Here is a 22,032-nt window from a genome sequence, read left to right as displayed (position 1 = left end):
AGATTTTTTTTAACAGTTCGTGTATATCTGTAGCGGTGATTTCAAAGCTGCAATCTGCTTCTACCTTAAAAGTGCAGCTTTATTTATTTATTAAATAAACATTTTTAATTTTATTCTCAGTCAAAATGTACACTGTAAAACATGGATGCTTAAACGACACGAAATATTCTCCGTTTTTGACGAAATCATTTCTTGGTATATGCTCTGATCAAAGATTTCATCAAAATGACGCAATAACTATCGTCTACTCCTCAAGGAAACAAATTTCGTCAAAGATAGCAGAATATTTCGTCATTCTATTTCTTTAACAAATAAAAAAACATCCGTGTAGTGAGGCACTTTCTCATGAGCACCATATAGGTGTATCAACGTCAACCTAGCAACACAATGTAACTAACATTACTAAACATTAAATACTTATAAGTACTTTTTTCAAATGTGTAAAAATATTATTTTTTTATATATTTTTATTTAAAAAAATGCATAAATATATAATATAAATTATTTTAGTATTTTACCAGTATTTTACTCAGTATTTTAAAGTTTTTTCGGAGGAAAATCTGATTAGAGCATGAAATAAAGGCACATTTGAAATTGAATTCAAAACAATTTCTTTGAAGATTTTATTCGAATGTAAAAATTCTACCATTTTTTTTCCTGAAGGTATCTACATACAGATAGCTGAATAAATTTGTTCACGTTCAGCTCTGCCAAGCCGCTTGCTTATATTTTTTCGAAATGGCTTGCTGGAAGAAAGGATATAAAAAGAGTATTCATAAAATAGAAAATGTTTTTGCACCTCGACGCGTTTTGCAAATGATAGCTGCCGAGGATAAAATGAGAACTAAAAAACATTGGATCGCCAGCTAAATTGTCTCTTTTGTGAGAAATTTCCTTGGCATTTCTTTATGCGAAATAAATGACTGGAAAATAAGTGAAACATATCGTGGTGCAACACACAACAAAGATTTATTTTGCAACTAATGGCCTGTATATATGCAAATAAAAAAGTGAAGTATTATAAAACATAGGGTATAATGGATCCTGTCAAGAGTTACATTTGTTAAATGATAAAACAGAAATAAAACAATAAATATATTTATCTCAAAAAGTACTATATTAGGTATACATTAGATGTGAGAATTCTCTATTAATAAATTGTCTTGACGTATTTTATACACAATCATGTTATATTTGTGGATTTCACTCTCTTTCTTTCTCTCTCTGTATACTATATATATATATATATATATATATATATATATATATATATATATATATATATATATATATATATATATATATTTAGGTAGCTGAAAGTAGGGTAAAGATCACTGTCAACATTAGAGCATTCTACTACTGAATCGTTCAAGCGAGATGAGCAAAAAACTAAATGGAATTTTCTGATTGATTAAGAGTTAGTCATTGTTTTAATCTCGAAATTAATCAAGAACACGCTGCTCTAACACGTTCGTTAGAAGCATCTGATCAACTGGAAAGAAAACCGGTAACCAAAAGACTGCCAAAAGACAGACGCACTGCCCAAGAGCATTCGCCTGAAACATCTAAGAAAACCGAAGTATAAATAGAAACCGATCACTTCCCGATTCTGGCACTGTCTATACGGTGGTGTATATCTTAATACATTTCACTATGATCCTACTATGAACTATAGTCTTCATCCAAGCGTCATCATTAGAAAAATGGATAAATTATGTGTGTTCCATAGTCATCCCAAATTTAAAAGTGAAACTGCTGGAATTTGATGTTCTGGAGGAAAAGTGAAACTAACTGACTTATTTTCTCCAACCGATTCGTTATCAAAGTTGCTATTAACTCAAACAGGCCAATCGAAAAATTTGTTGGCGAATATACGTCGGTACAATACGTATTTCCAACCAACTTCATTCGATGCCACACATATCATCTGCGACAATTACATACCATCATTCAAAGTGCACGGACAAATTTACCATTTTTCCAGACTACTTCTATCATTGACTGAGGCAGATAAAAAATTCCTACAAATTTATTTCTTGAGTAACATTGATGATCAAGTCAATCAACGTTGTCAGTTAACTAGACTGATTAAATGCCATCGAATTATTACAAAATTATTAAAGAGGACAAAACATCTGCATGCCCTTACAAAAGATACTACAATGCTCCAACATAGGATGAGGTGATTATTGCTATATTTGGCGAAGTATTTACCCTAGGTTCTTAATCGCAGAAATGTTAGTATTTAAAGAACCTAAGTTCCAAACATCACGCGAAATTACAAATATCTGCAGTGGGTCAATTAACGTGCAATATTAGCAGCCCAAAAAGTACGATGTTTATAACATCAATAATCAACTTTTAAAAGAAATTCCAGGTAATACAAGAACATATTAGTACATTAATACTGAACTAGATCAGCATGCCGCAGCACATATAAAAATTGAAAATTGGCGAATCCACCATTCTTTAACGTAACATCACCACCCAGACTTTGAAACGGTACGCGGCTTTCAGTGTAAAGAATAATAACCAATATCCTCGAAGTTGAAATTCTAAATGACAAATTCAAAGAAGAAGATACTCTGTAGCCACGCTAGCCAATAATCCCGACGCATATGCCATTCAAATTTAAGCGTTAGCAAAAAACCATTGGGCGAAATTTATATATTTTTTAAAAACGTCTATATTTGCAATAAGTTTTACACCAGATTTACGATATTTTATACAAATATTGAAAATAACATCGAAAGTAATCGATGCAAGATTCAAGTTTAATGCTTGATTTTCCGGCAAAAAGTGTTCAAAAATACATGTTTTCTTTCGTAACTTATTATCGGGTTTCCCAAACCTTTAAAAGCTTTAAATTTTATTACTAGGTATAAATAATCAAAAGAACTAAATATCTTATAAGTTATGAAATAATTCTTTGAGAATTTCTTCATAAATTCAATATAAATGTCAAAAACTGAAAGTATCTTTCCCATTATTGAACGGTAGTGTATATAATGATGCATGGTAGTGTATATAATGTAAAAAATTACGGTATTTAATACCGTAATTTGATCCATAATATTTTATTGTGGTTAAAAGTAAATGCATAACTTACCTACAATTTAAAAGAAGCCATTATATATATATATATATATATATATATATATATATATATATATATATATATATATATATATATATATGTATGTTATGCATTTACTTTTAACTAAATGTTTTTAAAATATTATGCATTTTTAAAAGTCTACGATAAAATATAACATCGTCTAATTCTATGTACGCTAAAACTCAGGCATTGTTTCTTATTCTAATACTGCGGCCTGTTATTCATAGAAAAACCTCAATCACGAGGACTAGGAAAAAAAACAGTTCCCTAAGCTTTTTCCGATATCCCTGATAGGCAGTTCTTTGATTTTCGAAGCATGTCTGGAGTGTACCTCTACTAAGTTTTTTCTACTCAAGTATCGAGAGAGTAATTTAAGAATGATTAATGAATCGGATTACCGAACTTTATTGCTTATTAGAAAGTATGCCCTGTTCTTGGATTTTTCGAATTGAACTTACAGATTTATTGATGTCACAAGAGTCATTGTAACTGAAAACCATTGTTTCAACTTTAAAAAGACATGGTATTTTGTGTCGAACATAGAATTAAAATTGTTTAGAATCGCATAAAATGCTTATTTAAGTCAAATTGAAACACTAAACCTAAAATTCTAGAACTGTGCATAAACCATTAAAAATTAGGAATTAGTAACATATAAATTATAAGTAAAAACCATATTTTAATATAGATTACTGAGATTAATTTATTCTTGAGTATCACAATAGTAAATCTGTTGTACTCATGTTGACCGAAGATATTATCATGTTGTCATCATGCAGATAAGATCATGCTGACATTGATTCATCCAACAATATGCATTTTAGCAAATTTCTTTATTATTAATAAAAAAAACTGTGAAAAAAGATTTAAATAGTTTTTTACATAATCCACCGTATTTTTGTAAATCTGTTTCATTGATCCTATATAACTAATTTTATATATTAAGGTTGAAGTTTTTTTTTTAATTTCAAACTTAAGAAAGCGTTATTCAATAAAGCGGTTTCTAACGATACCCAACGATACTCTTTTTCTAAATCAAAATGTGAATTTCAATAGAGACTGAAGGTAAAAAAACATCAATGGGTGTCGAATTTTATCTTCAAACAAAGAAAATACTTTTATTCCTGATATTTCAAAATTTGAAAATATTTAATCTGATTTTTGACTCTAAAGAAATGAGCTTCTTCTTGTTTTTTACGAAATTAATACGGGGAAAAGCGATGTGCGTACTACTAGGCCATTAAGCAATTATGTAAGCTTAATTTTGATGGTAGCAGTTTAAAATTTATGATGAATTCTATGTATTTTTCTAAAGATCATACTGTATAAAGATATGAATTAATTATGTGTAAAACCTGCCCATGTAAAACATGCAATAACAATGGTTAGTTATTTATGATAAATTGATAGTTATATTTTAGGGTGTCCATAATTGAAAAAAATGTTTGCTCGTTCTTTAGTATCGAAATAGTTTTATTCGTTATGCTCGATGAAATCGGGGATTAATGTGAACATGGTGACGTAAGGGCACTATGTCCCCTAATTCATATTTTTAAAGTTATCTGAAACGACGCTTTTATTTTGTTAATAGTTATGCTTTAAAAAGGTGACTATATAAAACTAAATTTAACATTAACTGTTTTTGAAGTAAAAATAAATAAGTTATGTAATGAATGGTAAAATAAAAATAATAAATAGTACTAATTCTTTTAGAAGAAAGCGTAAAATTTAATCATGTTAGAAACGACGACAATGACATTTGACTAATTACGCTAAAAACACTACTTGAAATAAAATAAATGCTGTACTAAAAAGCAAACTAAATTGAGAAAATAGTTCAAATTAATTAGTATAAGCGTAAAAAAACGCTCCATGTATGTCAAAACGATGTCTTATGATGCCAAAAATTTTAAAATTACATTATACTCAGCCTAGTTCCAAATAAGCTCTTAAAGTGAAGAAAATTTACTGATTTTCACGTTGTTTTATTTCAAAATTCACATTTGGTAGAATATGAAACTAAAAGCTATGTAATCATACTCAATTTTATTTTACCACACATAACCAAGCTCCTGAACCATACCTATGCACTTTCACTGAAAAAGAGTTTTAAAGTGCAACACGTTTTAAAAAATTTTGTAAAGTGTTAAATCGTCCATGTTCTTCTTAAACAACTTTGGAGGAACTTCCAGGCATGCCCACCTAAGTAGGAAGTATGATAAGGACTGACAGCAATTCCAAGGAAACTTAGAATATACCAGTTCACATTAGTCGGTAAATGTTAGTCCTGAGAATAGATTTAACTTTTATCTTACATTTTGTATGAGTTTCAAAACTCGAATCCCTATCTATATTTTATGACTTAAATATCAACTAAAATGGCTAAAAGTTAGTCATGAAATAAATGAGCTAAAGAAAACGCCTTTAATAAAGCATTTTAAAATCCATGTTGACATATACGTCACGTGAATTGCTGGAAATCTACAAGAATTCTTCCCATATGAAACAGGGCTGCTTTAATATTGAGCAAATGATTTTTTTTCTTTCAGAAATCAAGTAATAGCTAAATGAAGAAAATATTCATTTAGTTAAAAAATAAACACTTTTTTAATGGAAACTTTTTAGCTTCACTGCATATAAGAAATAAAAGCGTTACTGGGTTTAATATCAATAATAATCGTTTTGTATTTTATAACTCTCAAAAGTTTAAAATATAATTTGAAGTTACGTCAATTAAAATTTTTTTGCTTATTTTTAAGTTTATACTAAACTTAAGAAAAAGGCAAGTAAACTCTTATTTGATATAAATAAGAATAAGTAAACAACCATAAACTTGTCTTCCATTAAAAATAATTCTTTTCCAAGAACATTTTCCACAGTTTCTTTACCTCTTTTATTAGTTCTTAGTTTTTTGTTGTTTTTATTCAGTAATTTTAAATTACAATTTGCTATAGAAAAATTTAAACTATTTTAGCTCTTATACTGAAACTTTTATATATTTTAAAACTAGTACTATATATTATGATAATAGGCTTTTGATAATGTAAGGAACATTTTTATGAATGTTAAACAAAAAAAGCTTGGTCTGGGGTTCGTCTATAAGACAATGCATAATACATTAAGAATTCAATAGATGGCCAGAAGCCAATAATCCTTTTTGCTATCGCAACAGGTTAAGGTATAGAATAGATCATCAATTCCCGTTAGAAGGAAGAATTTTTTTTCTGTGTATGGTAGAACACACAATGCAACTAACTCTTTTGGAACAATGATAAATTGCAATTGTTTGAACCTAAAAACAGCACGTGGCCAACCAAACACCAATTTATACAGAAAGTTTTTTCAGATGTAGCTTTCTTTGCTAGTTTCGAAGTCAATTTTTTATGATGTGGAAAACATTTTTTATATGCATTATATATAGAATACTAAGTGAGAAAAATTGTATTTTTTCCCACATATGAAAGCTTTTGGCTAATAAAAAAGATAACTGTACTTCTTATACTACTAAGTCATTGATTATATCATTTAATTGCGTTGCATACCCAATAAATAAATTTAGGTAGCCTTTAGGTTAACAATTCAGGTAATAAATTTTATGACTATAAAAATCTATGAACAGAAAAGTCATTAATAATTCCTTCATAAATTTAAGGTACTATTTTCTTAGGATTGATCACACATTAAAAAAAGACGTTAAATTAAAATTTTAATTTCATATTTGGTATGCAAGATCCGGAAATCACAAATTTAATGCAAAGTTTAGAAAGTTATACAATTTTTTTTTAAAAATGGCAGTTAATGTGAGCTTGAAAGCTGCGAAGTTTTCATGCCAAGATAACAGCCTTACAACAAATTTTATTGCATAAATCTTGAAATATATATTTTTCCTAGATCAATAGTATGATTCACCGAGGTTTGATTTTAAATCTTAAACGAATTAGAAAAACAAAGAAATGGAGCTAAATGCATTGTTTAATGTTGAATTTTAAAAGAAAAATTATAAATATTCTCATTGTAAGCTTAATAAGAATAACAGACTCGCACGCATGTCGTAGCTTTTATTTCAAAGCATCGCTAATATTAAATAAAATTTGCATACGCATTTTTGAAGAATTCTATAATAAACTTTTTTTTACAATACGTGGTAGCATGTAGAGATTTTAGCAAAATCAGCTTTCTTCAGGAAATGTAATTAAAATGCAGGAAGAATCTGAAATGTTGGAAAGGTCAGACAACGAAATTTAATAATTTGAAAATTAATATCTGAAAAAGAATTCCATGAGTCTTAAGAATATAGTTAAACCAAACAAATAAGGGTTAAAATACTTAAAACAAAAAAAACATAAAAAAAAAAACATTTTAGATTCATTTTCTGGAGTTTAATTCTGGTAGAAGTTTCGATTGTCAGCAAATGAAACACAACTGTAACATTATCTCTTAAAATCGGAAATCAAAATTTTAACTGGTTTTCGAAAGTAAATGAACTAAAGTTTAAATATAGGTGGTGAAAAGCATGGGAAGTTTCAGCAAAATTGCAGATTTCAACGCAGCTGGATATTTTGATAAATGTGGTCTTACAAGACTTATAGAAACTGAATTGCTTAAAAATACTTTTATTTTTCTTAAATTTTTTTCTGAAATACATAATTTTTACTATTAATGGAAGGACACTATTGTTAAATCAACTCCTAGAAGGAATAAGGCTTCTGTATGGATTAATTAAGTAGTCTGACATAACAAACATAAACTGAGCATTGAGGTTATAAAAAAAGTTCCACTACGTCCTGGCTACTAAGGGATTGGATTTCTCGATTATAGTAACCAGTGAGGAGGCTTTATCTCGTCTAGGAGTTGCTGGTTTAATCACCATGAAATCCAACTAAAAAATATGATGTCGCCAAATATTTTGTCGCTATAAGTGGCAGCTGTAACTTTAAAAGATGTGACTAATATTTTAACAAGCAAAACTTTTCCTCATGGTAATATTTTTTGCTTTCTCTTTCATGAACTCTGACTTATTTTTCAGTTGTTCCACAGTCATTCGAGACACAATTGTTTGACGAGTTTGTATTGCAAGGAAACATGGCAGTTTTACACTGTCCCATTCCAAGCTATATTTCTGATTATGTAAAAGTAACTTCCTGGGAAAGAATGGATGGCTTTATCATAAAACCAAATACAATAAGCGGTATGTTTTTAATGCATTACATATTTTATCTTATAAAGTTATAATATTTAATGTATGTACGAGCGTACTGATTAATGTAACCATTTCTTTGTTTTCCCCATGATACACATGATATATATATATATATATATATATATATATATATAATTCCGTTGAAATTCCTGGATAGAAAGTATTTAAAAAAGTATAATATTTTTTGCATCTAAATCTTGCTAAAAGTACAAATTTGACTTTAATTTTTATTATTTTATGCTTTCTTTTTCTACTTGAAAAGAGATGAGTTTTAAGAAAAATTATTGTTTACCTTAGTATAGTTTTAAATCAATATTCTATTGTTGATTTTATTAGGAGCTTACTAACACATTTGTGAAGCAATATTCATAAAATAGTTTCCAAGAAATACCAATTTTACAGGAACAAATGAAAAAAAAAAATCACAAAATAATTCTTGTTTATGTACAAGTTCTTTTCTTTACAAAACATTTCAGCGCAATCCTATTCCAATAAAAATATGTTTTTCCTATTCGTTCTATTTATTCCATTACAACCTAAATAAAACAATTAAGTTTTATTAAAGCAACTACTCTCGTTTGTAATATTCAAGTTAATGCGCTGAGTGCCGAATTTACGCCTTTACGCTAACGCGTTCAAACTACCGCCTTGAAAGCAACGCGTATTTTAAAGGATATCCCATTCAGGTCACGCGCGCTGCTTAATAGCACTCGTATTGTGGAATAGTAATGCGAAGTGCACTACTAACAGACTATAACAAATCAAAATTTGATTTGTAATTAAGAAAATAAGTAATGTTTATCTAAAATTTCAGTAATTACTTAAAACAAAACTTTTAAAAAAAAATTATGTCATATTTTACATTAGTCATGAAAGACCGACACTGCCTAAATGGAAAGTTTAGAGTTAGAGTCACCAATGACTAAGTTTGGATACATTTTTTTTAATATTTTTACTCAAAATTTGTACTTAAAACAAAATTGCAATAAATAAATTGTAAACACCTCAACTTGCCGATGAACTGTCAAATGACTCTAAGTTTGTTTTTCATTTATATTTTTGATTTGCGATATATTTTAAATTGTAAATTTAATGTTTGTACTTAAATTTATGTGGTGTAATAAACTGATATTTCTAATCATAAAGTTAATAAAAAAAATAACATTTAGCACAACTCCAGTGCGCTATCTTTCATCTGCTACGGTTACAAAAATTCCCATTTAGTAAGGGTTTAATCTAACGTTTATTCTTTGTAGGGTCTATAAAATAAATTTTGTTTTATTTTATAAACGTCGTTGATGACTACTTATGTTCAACTCCTTTGCCTTGTAGCTTTGAACATATTCCAGAAGATAAGGGAACTCCTAGATCAAGTATTGGAGGGGGGAAGTTTTGCCTTCGTGGAGGACCATTTGTTGGAATTAACCAGTATTTGCGTTGCATGTATAGGAAAACAGCTAAAACCTCCCAAGGTTAGCCTGATGGCTAGCTTACTGTAACCATGATGACAAGGGGACTCTATCCTGGGTCAACTATTTTGAAAGCGGACGCTCTATCCCTTGAGTCACTATGGCTTTATAAAATAAATTTTGAATTCTTTTAGTAAAGTACTGATTGTTTCCGGTAAATTACTCGTACAACTACTCTTACTGGATTCACTGAACCTTAAAACCACTGACACTGACAATCTGATGAGTGACCGTTCTAGTAGATGACAATAATTAAGTAAAATATATTTTAGACGAAATATATTATCATTATCATTTACATTGTCACAAATACATTATCACAAATATCATTATCACATATCATTATTATTATCAAATATCATTATCATTATCAAATATCATCATTACAATATCATTATGACAAATATCATTATCACAAATATATTATAATTTATATTGCTCATATTGCAATATAATGTATTTTAATTATTTGTTTTTAAACTTTCAGGAAAATACGGAATGCTTCATGATGGCGATTTATACATCAAGGATGCAGGTTTGCAGGACAGCAGACACAGCTTTCGATGCCACATGGAAAACTCTGTAACGAAAGAAAAACACAGCAGCATAAATTTTGCAAGAATTATTGTTACTGGTAAGCAATTTCATAGCAAGGAAATGCATTTAAAAGTTCAATGAACATATCAATTTAAGAAGAGCTCTAATAATAATTCTGGCAAGGTTGTACTTTCTTAAAATTTATGATAAAAATAAGTGATTTTTATTATATAACTTCCGCTATAATATTAAGATGAGGTACGCAAATATTGCATAGTAAAAAAATCAACAGACGCATTTAATTAAAATAGTATACAAATATTCAATAATAAATGCCAAATACAGAAAAATATTTTTTTTTTCCGTTAAAGCAGTCATTGCACTGATAGAATTCTCCGTAAGAATAAAAATTAATATGCCTTTGTTGACTTTATGTTCGAATAAAATAAACATAACGTATTATGATCTTTTATGATGAGAAATTATTTCTCAAAACATACGAATGGTTTTGAAATAATGGCTTGAATAGTTTTAAAGTCATAAATGAGATTGAATCGTTTTGAAGTCAAAATAAGACATAATATAAGCATTTAATTCTAAGAAGATTTATGGTTCATTTTTACAATTTTACTTTCGTGAGATTCGTCTGTACATAGACAACTATTTCATTTTCAATGATCTAATACATTCCACGCATAATTTTATTCAATTTTTTATAGTTAGTAGTAGTATTTAAACTGAATCTACTGCGTAATGAATTTTGCATTTTCTTGGGCGAGGTAGACAATTTTAGTCCCCATTCAGGATAGGAAAATGATGTATTTTGATGTTGAGAAAAGTAAGGCAGATATTTGCATTTTTACAATAAGTTTGGTTAAATGCCTCAAAAAAATTAAAAAAAGTAAAAAGTTGTGTATTAATACATCGATATGGAGACGTATAATAATAGAATTTATGCTAAAAAGGTGTACTAATTTTGATGTCTAGTCCTAGACATGTCGGTTGGTCGGGGTGCCTGAGGCCGAAGTGGCTTTTTATTCCATCTTCATGGATTGAGGGATAGTTGTGGTGGTTCCTTACGGTCCTCCGAAGTTTGATGCGGCAGCGTTGAAAGCTTAATATATAGAGTTATGAAGAAAAAATACGTCCAGATAGTTCAATAGAAATGATTTATTGCAAATTATATTTAAAATTTTAAATTGAAAAATCAGAAATGTAAGCCTCCTGGCCAAAAATCTGATCAGTGACGGCCGGAAAAAAACATCTGTGCAAATTAATATGACTTTAGAATGAGTTTGATGATGAACAGTGGATGGCTGGAGAATAAGATGCCTCCATTTCTTAAGTCATTAAATACTTTCTGCTATCATCAATACAAATCTCATCGATTAGTTTTGCTCATCAGTTTTATATTTTTAACAAATTGACATCTTATTAAATTCTACTTGGATTGTTTCCAACGCATTTACAATATACTGAATTGTATGTCAATCACGAAAATGCAACAGTGATGTATGAGAAATTTAGAATACTTAGGCAAAATTATACGTTTTTTTAACAATGTTTTGTTGTATTTCTCTTAAAACTCTGTACTGTTTCTTACTACTCAGTGAAAAAAAAATTGAAATTTGAGTACTAAGAGTAATGTCGTTTCCAGTAAAAAAAAAATAAAAAAATTATTTGTGTTAAAAGCAAGCTATGCGGTATTTAAACCACTGATTGTGTAATTATTCCGTTCATATAATAATGATTTAAATTAAATTCTGAAGTTTCAAAATTATAGTTCTTATTAACACTCATGTAGGAAAAAAATACTAACTGAAAGGTAAATTTTACCGAATAAATAAATTATTTTGCCATGATCTAAGGCATCACGTTTAAAGTGCGAATTTTAACCTCATTTTATTTTAGATCGTAAGACCATACTGTGCTTATAATTTTGTCAAAATCATTACCAAATCACTACTCTAAAAGTTACCGATTATTTTTAGTGTTCCAATAGAATCTGAAACACGTTAAAATTTACTATATTGTGGTGGTTTCGACCATTCTTTTTTCGAAAAGTAGATATTTTATTCATTCGCTTACTTTTTGCTCTGTTTAAACAAGTCATAATTCCGTAAAACTTGCACAACAGAATTAAGTATAAAAGCTTTCATGTTCTTTCAAAAATATTGAAAAGTTTATGTTGGAAAATTTTGTTTCCATTACAGAACCACGCCATAATGAGGCTCCTAAAATAATGAAAAGTTCCACGCAAATTACAGCTCGTAGTGGTGAAAGAGTTACTCTTGCATGTGTAGCTCAGGGCTCTCCCGTTCCATCTTACAGATGGCAGAAATATTCCAACATTCCACTAAGTTTATTCAGTTTGGACTCTTCTATTCGACAAGAGAATGGAATTCTAATATTTGAAAATATCAAGTATTCCCATGGAGGAAAGTATTCTTGCTTTGTCAGTAATACCATGGGAGAAGATAAAATTGATTTGGAACTAACAATTGAAGGTAAGAAAAACTTGAATAATCGAAATATTTTTAGAATAGAAGGTAAAAAGTTTTGAATTTAAAAAAGTTAAATCAAAATTATTTTTTAATTTATTTATTTTCTTCAAGCATAAGTAACATCTTATGAATATTATTTTTTTTTAATATTTGATAATATAATAGATCGGGACAAACCTAGTGTGGAATTAACAAATGGCAATGTGTACTTTTTTTAAAACTCTCATTATGATTAGCTGTTGTAGAGCGGTTTTTTTTAAATATTAGATAATTTAATTTCGCCAATCACAGGTGATTCGGAGTTCATAAAATTTCTAAACTTAAATTTGTTATATTTATTCAAAGATAATTCCATGCGAAAATTAAATTTAAGTAAATATATGGTATTTTTTATTATTTTATTTAGTAATGGTTGAAAACCTTTTGAATTTTAAGGGATATATTTTACATCATTTAAAAGAATATAATTTTACATGACGGAATACAAAGTTTGAGTGAAATCGGTCGAATAGTGGCTGAGAAGTCCGTATTTTAAAAATTGCCGTATTTTAAAATTTTGATTTCTCAGTAACTATTTGACATATTTCATTCAATTTTCTTTGCCACATAAAATTAAATTCTTTAAAATGTTGTAAGAAACTTTAATACTTACAATTAATTTTCTTCGTCTTCTAATATTAAATAAAATAATAAAGAAATAATAAATATTCATTAAATGTTATTTTTTGCATAGTTGATAATTATAATTTCGTGTAAAAAGTTTTTAAATCGCGTTTAATTTTTCTCTTGAGCTATGGCAGAATGCACAAAAATTAAAATTAACATGAAGGGGTACAAACTTTGGAGCGCACTTCGGACCAAACTTTTGGGTCCTTATTTCCCATATTTTGGTATGTTTATTCGCAGATAGTACGTTTTTGTGTCTTACTTCGTTACTTATATCGTCTAAATGGTTCATTACTTCATCTTAAATCGTAACTTACAATAAAAAATATCGTCTGCGTAATTAAATAGCATATTTGAAGCCACCTCCTTGAGTTATTAATATTGAGTCCAAGAACTTGAAGATCTGATCAGTAGATGGAAAGTTATTAAAGGTGATATTTTTTTCTTTGCGCACTCTATATAAAACTTTTTAGAATCCTAACATTTTTATAGTCCTTAATTTGTTATATTTAACAATAAATTAGGATAGCTAAAACTAGCGTGTTAGTAAAAAGGGAGACGTTTGGTAATTTTATTTAATTCTTATGATTATCAGTCGCTAAATGTTTCTTTTTAAGTATGAAATTTTATTATTTTAAATATCTAATATTATAATAGGATGGGTAGAAATTGTATGAAAGTAACAATTGAAGACGGTATGTAATTTTATTTCACTTGTCATGTGATTGTCTAATGTAGAATGTTTTTTTTCTAAATTTTGAAGCATTTTTATTTCTTACTAATTTTATCAAAAGCTAGCCTAAGTAGATTAATAGTATATAAAAATATATTATAAACCTTAATTTGTTGTATTTAACTACATAATAGGATGGATAAAACTAGTGTAAAGTTTACAGTTTAAGGTGATGTGCACTTTAATTGCTTTCATATGTACTTTGATGGTATTCTCTGGTAGAAAGGTTATTGCTTTAAATATTGAATTTTGCAATGAAAATTATTATTCATGCAAGAAATGGTAGAGTAAAAAAATGAGTTAACACTTATTCAACCCCAGTATAACTCTTTCAAAATATAAAATGGACTGCTGGAGACTAAAATACTCTTGTTTTGTGAATAAAATAAAATAAGCAGAATAAAATATGTTACTTTAGAAGTATAAAAAATTCAAATTTAATAATAAGCAGAAATTGACAAATATCACACAACTGACACATGTGTTTCAGCATTAGAGTGAAACATATTAATGAATAAAGTAACGCAGTTATGAATATTTTGTGAATGTGTTACTCTAGAATTATAATAAAAGGTAAATTGAATGCAACTCAAAAATGGACAAATATCTCATATAGACGTTTTTCAGCGTTATAATGAAACAACTTAATGAATACACTAACGCAGAAGGAAAAAGTTGAAAGAAACAGAGAGACGAAAATTAACTCAGTTAGAACACATTGATTGGTCAGTAAGGCGAAGGAAATAAAATCAAACAGTCACTGACGTCTGAAAGATAAGAAATGTACCCAAACTTATATTTTTCAGAGTACAGTTAGGCTCCAATTTAATATAAGATAGTTAAAATATAATTAAACGTAGTTAAAAAAGAACATGCAACTTATTTTTGGACTAAATCCCTTCAGGAAAGTTGAATTTCACTTTCAAAAATTTAAGAATAGACGACTGCCCCTTTTCTGTGTTTGCGCCTAAAATGCTCGCGCATAAAATGTATATTATAATATATTAAATTATGCATCTTCATGCAATTTCAATATTTTTTTTGTATAAAAAGAAATCTAATGAATATATACAACTTTTTTGAATTTTGTTTATCCAAACAAATATCTTACAACATTTTAGATCATGCAATCTAAAAAATGGAAAACATCTTTCACACTTTTTATAAAGAATGGAAATGACATATGGGCATTTTTGCATTTGAGCTATAACTTATTCATAAGCTGTCTTGTTATCAAAACATCGTGTCCCGTCTAGTTTAAGAGTGAATATCCCTCCTATATTGGGGAGGTGAAGGCTAGGTTTGCCTTTATTTTCAGGCATTATAATATGCATGAATTTATATTCAATAACGTAGGCAGATATTTCTTTCGGGAGGCTAAACTTCTGAATATATTTCGTAACCGTGTTTAGACTGGCACAACTACTAAGAGACTTAAAGGAATAAGTGCATATATGCGTTTTCAAAAGCGTTGTTTTATATATTCTGAAGTAGAATGAAGATGAATATTTTTATCTAAAATTTAAAACTAGTTATTGTACATTTCATTTAGCAAAAACAATCATGCAAAAGTATTATTAAAAAAAATTGAAAACGATTAAACATTTGTTTATGTACTGTAAGGCCATATGAAAATTTAACAAAATGATTTTGTGAAGCTTAGTTTTATATGTATATGCACTTCGCTTAATGAAGTATTTTTTTCCTCAAAAGTATTCTATATTATTTTAAAGATTCATACATTTTGCCATATTTTAACTAGCTGTGCCGGAAAGAAAAGCTATGCACGTTTACATGATTTGACTATAAATTGGCAAAACGCGTGCAGTTCACTTCAGTAGGCAATTATAACAGAAATAAAAAAAAATTGATCTTGGAACGCTTCATGAAAGTTAAAAAGATTTTTACGATTTCTATAAGGCATTTAACTTAAGAATTGAGCAGCACTGGATGGTTTTAGAGCAATTTTACTGGATGTTATTTGAGATATTTTTAAATAAAACTTACATTCTCGTCAAAAAATATGAATTGGAAATAGCAGTCGACATATTACAAGCACTTAGGAACACGAGCCCAATTTCTAGATTTACCAGTTAGAAGAAACAAAGGTAATTCGAAATTGAAAGCGCAAAACTACTAACAAAAAAATGGAAAAATAAAGATGAGAAATAACAAATATATATATATATATATATATATATATATATATATATATATATATATATATATATATATATATATATATATATATATATATATATATATATATATATATATATTTTAGTCTTGCATGTCATCAAAATCTTGGGTGCATCTCTAACATTGTAACTCATAAGTAAATGCTTTGGATCAAAAGATACCTTTTAAAAAGTTTGATACAAATAAAATTTTCTTTAACTGGAGTCCAAATTGAAAATAAAGTGAAAAATTAAGTAAATTTAACTGGAAATGTAATTTTTTTTTATTGTTATAACTTAGTCTTCAACATCATTCTGAATGTTCATTGTGAGGAGCATTAAAATTTATTATGTTCAATTCGTATAAAATATTTAGTACCTTAGACACGGACTCTTAATGAAATTTCTCTCTTGTGACCTATATTTTATAATCCGAGTCTGTTCGTAAAATGAAGAATTCACTTCAAACCTTTCACTCCGTTTCACTTCAACGAAAAGATCATTAAGCTTTGGGAAAATCTGCGTCAGGGTAATCAGGCAGAGTGCCATACTTTTCAAACCTCTTAAGAGCAATTGATGTGGAAGAAAATGGGACACATTTGATTGATTTTCAATAAGTCACTTTAAATCGTTTAAGAATGACAATTATATATATACTTTTTTAGATTAAATTAGAAAAAAAGTTACTAAAATAAAAGAAGTTGTAAACCATATTAAACAAGGTGTAAACCATATTAAATATTTGAATAAAAATTAAATAACATGTAATTATTGCGATATAGTAACAGATATATTAAAGAACAATGCCAAAAGCTATGATCAAATTACGACAATCCAAAAGCATATTAGGTTGGTAAACTTATCAGTTATTCAACAAAAAATTAAATACTGAGCTACATGTATGTTTCACTTTCTTATAAGTTATTAGTTTAATTTCTTTAAACATTTTGTAGAATAAAATTGAAAGAAAATTGAAACTCTGAATACAAATCTAAAAACGATTTTAAAATTTGGGTCTAAACAAATAAATTTGAATCTAAGCAAGAATCGCAATCTGAACAAGATTTTGAATCCTGTTTAGATTTCTATTTTTTTTTTTTTTTGCTTTCTTCTTTTCAATTCACTACTATATTTTATGCATGCCATTTTGCTTTGTAATTTACTGCGTTGAATCTTTACGATTCCTTTTAAATTTCCTCCATTTCCTCCAACATCTATCAATTTGCTTGTCTTATGAATAAATTAACATGAATGTGAAATACAATATTAAGAAATTGGTTCACTGAGAATTAATACTTTAAATAAAGTTAAAAGAATTAAGAATTTTTTATAATTAAGATTAATCAAATAAAAATTACAATTTCATAATTTTTAAAAAATCATTTTTGATTCACCTAATGAAATAAATATTCGGTTTTCCTTTTTCGGTTAAAGTCGTTTAAAAGGTATATGTATGAAGTTTTTATCAACACTGTAACTTTTACCGGTCTATTATGTACTTATAGTGATCATTTTTTGGAGCTAAAGCCAAAAACAAGTTCATATATCTAGTACTTATACCATTTGCTCCTCTTTATTATAAAAATAATTGCATGTAATAGTTCACAGTAAATGAAACAGAAATTTCGATAAAAATATTTGCTTATAATTAAATACATTCTCGAAATATTATCAAATTTGCATTTTTAAAAACTAAAAAATAACGTATGAGTTAGAATGTATTTCCTCCTGTACTACACAAATCATGCAGCAGAAATACAAAAAATTAAGTATCCTGTCTTCTAATAATCTTTCAATTGTATTTGCAATTATTTTAAACTTTTCATCCAATTTTTATTTCTCAATTCATAATTTTTAGTAGATTTTAGCCAATATGTTTTAACATATAATCCATATTCTGCTTTTTTCCAGAAGATCTTGCCCTAAATATTATTCCAAAACTTTTACGAGTAGATATTGGAAACGAAGCCACATTTAACTGCTCTGTTGCTGGAGGGTCTGCGGACTCGATAAAGTGGATGAAAGATATGAAATCATTATCGGCATCTTCACGAATATCAACATCTATGCCAACAGTATTGCATATAATGAAAGTTATGAAACAAGATTCAGGAATGTATCAATGTTTTGCTATAAGGAATAATATCGAAAGTCAAGCAAGTGCTCAGTTAGTTATTGGAGGTGAGCACTCTTTTAAATTCAACTAGTCTTTGTACTTTACTCACACCTAAAAATTATTTTTCAAAAAAAAAAGAATAAAAACATGCATTATTTTTATCGGAGACTTTCAGGAAAATAATATAATGCAACGGATATTTCTTTTCTTTTAAATAAAATTTATAGAATTCAATATGAAGTTAATAAAAAATTACTCATACTTAAGTCTTCAAATTGTTAGCCTTTTTTTTCGCAATTAATGTAGTAAATAGAGGTATAAAAACTGTTATACTTTTTACGAGGAAGATGAAATCTATAACCAATATATTTATAACGAACTCAATAAATAATAAATTTTGCGCCAAGTTCAGGTGTAGAGAATGTGTAATAATGAATCCTAAACATATATGTAGTACTAATTATCACATGCAGTAGCAGCAAATTTCAAAAAGCCTGAGTCGTTTGACATGAATGCACAAACAGTTATAAATGTCAAATTTTGAGCAATTTAGGTGTTTTATTCCTTAATTTTTTTATACCATAGATTCTAAAACAATAGTTGTAACTTTCTTTAAGAATCTTTTTCGTTACACGTAGTAAAAGTACCCTTGCAAATCTTCAAAATATGGAAAATCATTAAAATACTCTTAAAAATTTTGTTCATTCATTTTTTTTCCTCATTTTATTGTATTTATACTTTAGCAAATCATTTTTGAAATTTTCAAGTTATTTGGTTTTTTATTCCTTATTCGGAAATTAAAATGTGAATGATGCTTCCAGTGGTGCTCATCCTTGCAACTTGGTAATGATAAGCAGAGCAATAACTACTGATCTTCAGTATCCACTATTCGTTTGCCTGCAGAACATTACTAAAAGGCATGCTCAATAATGTAAATATCTTAATATTAAATATCTTTAAGGAATACAAATAAATAATATTAGTGTCTCCCACCCATCAGCAAGTGCTCAATTAGAAAATACAGTCTGCAGATTTTGATGCCGAGATATTTATTTAATAAATGTCAAGTACACTATATGAGTTATCTAAAGTTTAAATTTTACTCTTTTGTATTAACCGCAAAAAAGGTATTCTAGAATTTTCTAAAGTCTAAAACGTATATGTTGGATAACCATGTATACTTCTCAACTCTCATTGATTATGCAACCATGTAAACAGATACAGTATGCATTTGGTCTGTAAAAAGTCATAGTATGTATTTGATCTTCACTGTCTCTTATTTCTATTTAAACATTAAAATTTTAAACCCATATTATCTTAACTAATTTTTAAAACCCAATATAAGTAATAATTTTTTTTATTTTTATTTTAAACCTATGATAGTGTATTTGTGTTTGCTGTGTTGTTGTCTCGAATCTCCAAAGTCTGATGAAGTCAGATCAGGTTTAAAAAAAACTGTTAACTCGAAGGAAGTCAATGACAAGGATAGGATTTGAATAAATTCCCTCTTATGTGATGTCCAAAATTCCAGAATGTGTTTAGAAAAAACATCTTGATAGTGGAATTTTTGCAGATAGCGAATATTTTAATACTATCTATAAAAGAGAGGCTTTTAACGAGGCTTCCAGCTAGCCATGAAGGTGCTCTCTAAGAGCTTAGGTCACAAGCAAGGTTATTTAGTCTGCAAGCAAGGTCACAAGAAGAACAAACAAGGTCACAAACAAAGTTATGAGTCGAACTCGGCCTTATATTCAAATACCAGTGATAACTTTATACCCGAAAAGCAGTGAGCATCATTCGCATAGTCTCAAGTTGCGCTTTTTTCATAGAGAATAATTTTGATCGAAAAGAAAAGTAGAAGAATGAATTAGATGCCAGAAGCTCCAGTTTGTAAGTTTTTCCAACATCTCGTTACCTCAAAGCTCCATGTGTGAAGGGACACGCTGAAAATGGAGCTTTAAAATAATCTGCGATTTTTGTTGTATAGTGTGACTGACTCTATCGTGACTATCATCTGCAAGGACCTAATTACTTAAATGCTATTGAGAGATACGCTGCTTGATAAGATACATAGTTCATCTAAATTCCCTTCAGTTAGTATAGTCTCAAAATCTGCAGTAATTGCCAGAAAAGTGTGTTGCCAAATAGTGAATTTTCACCAAGAGGCCTCTATAAAGATGTTAATTTAAATTACACTTTTTATGTCACGTGTTTTTAATAATTTATTAATTATTTATTTTAAATAACAATCGCATAACAAACAACTAAGAATCACACGCGTCATTATCTCGTTTTATCAATAATTATAAAATCTCCCCAAAAATTATTGTTAACAAAACTAGAATAACAACAATTCGCTATCATACTACTACGAATCAGTTTTAGTTAGTAAATTTTTATCAGATATTCATGTAAATATGTTTTCCAGATATTACTCCTAAACTGAAGTTCACCTTTCCTGAGAAAATCGTTCGACCAGGAGTTTTCGTGTCTTTGATGTGCGTTGCAACAGGAAATCCTGAGCCACAGTTTAAATGGTCCATGGATAACCAATGGCCTGTATCGACTAGACCTGGAGTTTTCGTCAGTACTTATTTAAATAACCAGGGTGAAGTATTCAGCTACGTCAATATCACAGCTGTGGATATAACGGATAGTGGTTTATACACATGCGAAGCATTTAACGATGCTGGAAGTGTAATTCATTCGAGAAGATTGAATGTTTTTGGAAATCTCTTCATTCGGTCACTTCATAATTTGAGTGCTTTATCCGGAGAAAAATTTTCTATCCTTTGCCCTTTCGGAGGATATCCATTTGATAGTATTTCCTGGAAAAAGGGTAAGCTAACTTGCAACCATTTTATTCTCTCAGAATGAAACACATATGTTTGTGAAATATACATAAGTTAACCGCTGAGATATATTGATTTCTGCTTAATCTAGGACGTTAAACATTGCTTGTTGTATAATTTAACAGAAATGAGGGTTTTAGTAAATAGCCATATCCTAAATTTAAACTTTACCGTTCGATTTCATTTACTCTAGATAATTATGCATTTGTTGAATAATGGCCTGACTTGTTTAAGTTTCGTCAAATTGGGATTACACCGAAAATATTTTAACAAAAACAACGTTTTCAAAACTTCACTTATTTCCATTTTCATAAACAATAAAGAGCACTTCCTTTAAGTTGCACTGCATTTATTTTCATAAAAAAGGTAAATATAAAAATAAATATGATTTAAATCATACTCAGTGAGTCGAATAATTGTGCTAAGTTTGCTTATGCTTTGCTTTCTATTATAAAAATGTACAGCGTGGGTCCCTAGGTTCAGCTTTTGTATTGAATTAATGGTATATAAAATTCCTTGAGTCTTCTACATAGTTAAAAAATCTTACATATTTTAATTTATTTATTTTTATTTTTATGAAAACATAAATTTAAAAAAAACATTTCTAAATTTTAAAATTTATATAGTTTGGTTAAGATAAGTTATTTAAATTATTTAAAG

The 22,032-nt window shown here is 28.3% G+C and overlaps 1 protein-coding gene across 1 annotated transcript in view; it reads left to right on the top strand.

The window, feature by feature from the left end:
* LOC107448584 (cell adhesion molecule Dscam1) overlaps nt 1–22,032 on the top strand; it is a 104,815-nt gene that overhangs the window by 20,959 nt on the left and 61,824 nt on the right. Inside the window, exons 4-8 of the mRNA XM_021146874.4 lie at nt 8,145–8,306; nt 10,275–10,421; nt 12,538–12,831; nt 18,316–18,585; nt 20,949–21,359. Of these exons, the coding sequence (XP_021002533.4) occupies nt 8,145–8,306; nt 10,275–10,421; nt 12,538–12,831; nt 18,316–18,585; nt 20,949–21,359 (1,284 nt within the window). The remainder of the gene's footprint in view (nt 1–8,144; nt 8,307–10,274; nt 10,422–12,537; nt 12,832–18,315; nt 18,586–20,948; nt 21,360–22,032) is intronic.

Source organism: Parasteatoda tepidariorum, chromosome 10 (assembly GCF_982258835.1).
Source record: "Parasteatoda tepidariorum strain Cologne lab strain chromosome 10, Ptep-v5.0, whole genome shotgun sequence".
In the NCBI taxonomy this organism is placed as follows: domain Eukaryota; kingdom Metazoa; phylum Arthropoda; class Arachnida; order Araneae; family Theridiidae; genus Parasteatoda; species Parasteatoda tepidariorum.
Note: the sequence above shows the minus strand (reverse complement) of the source record. Positions and strands in the feature narration are given on the sequence as shown.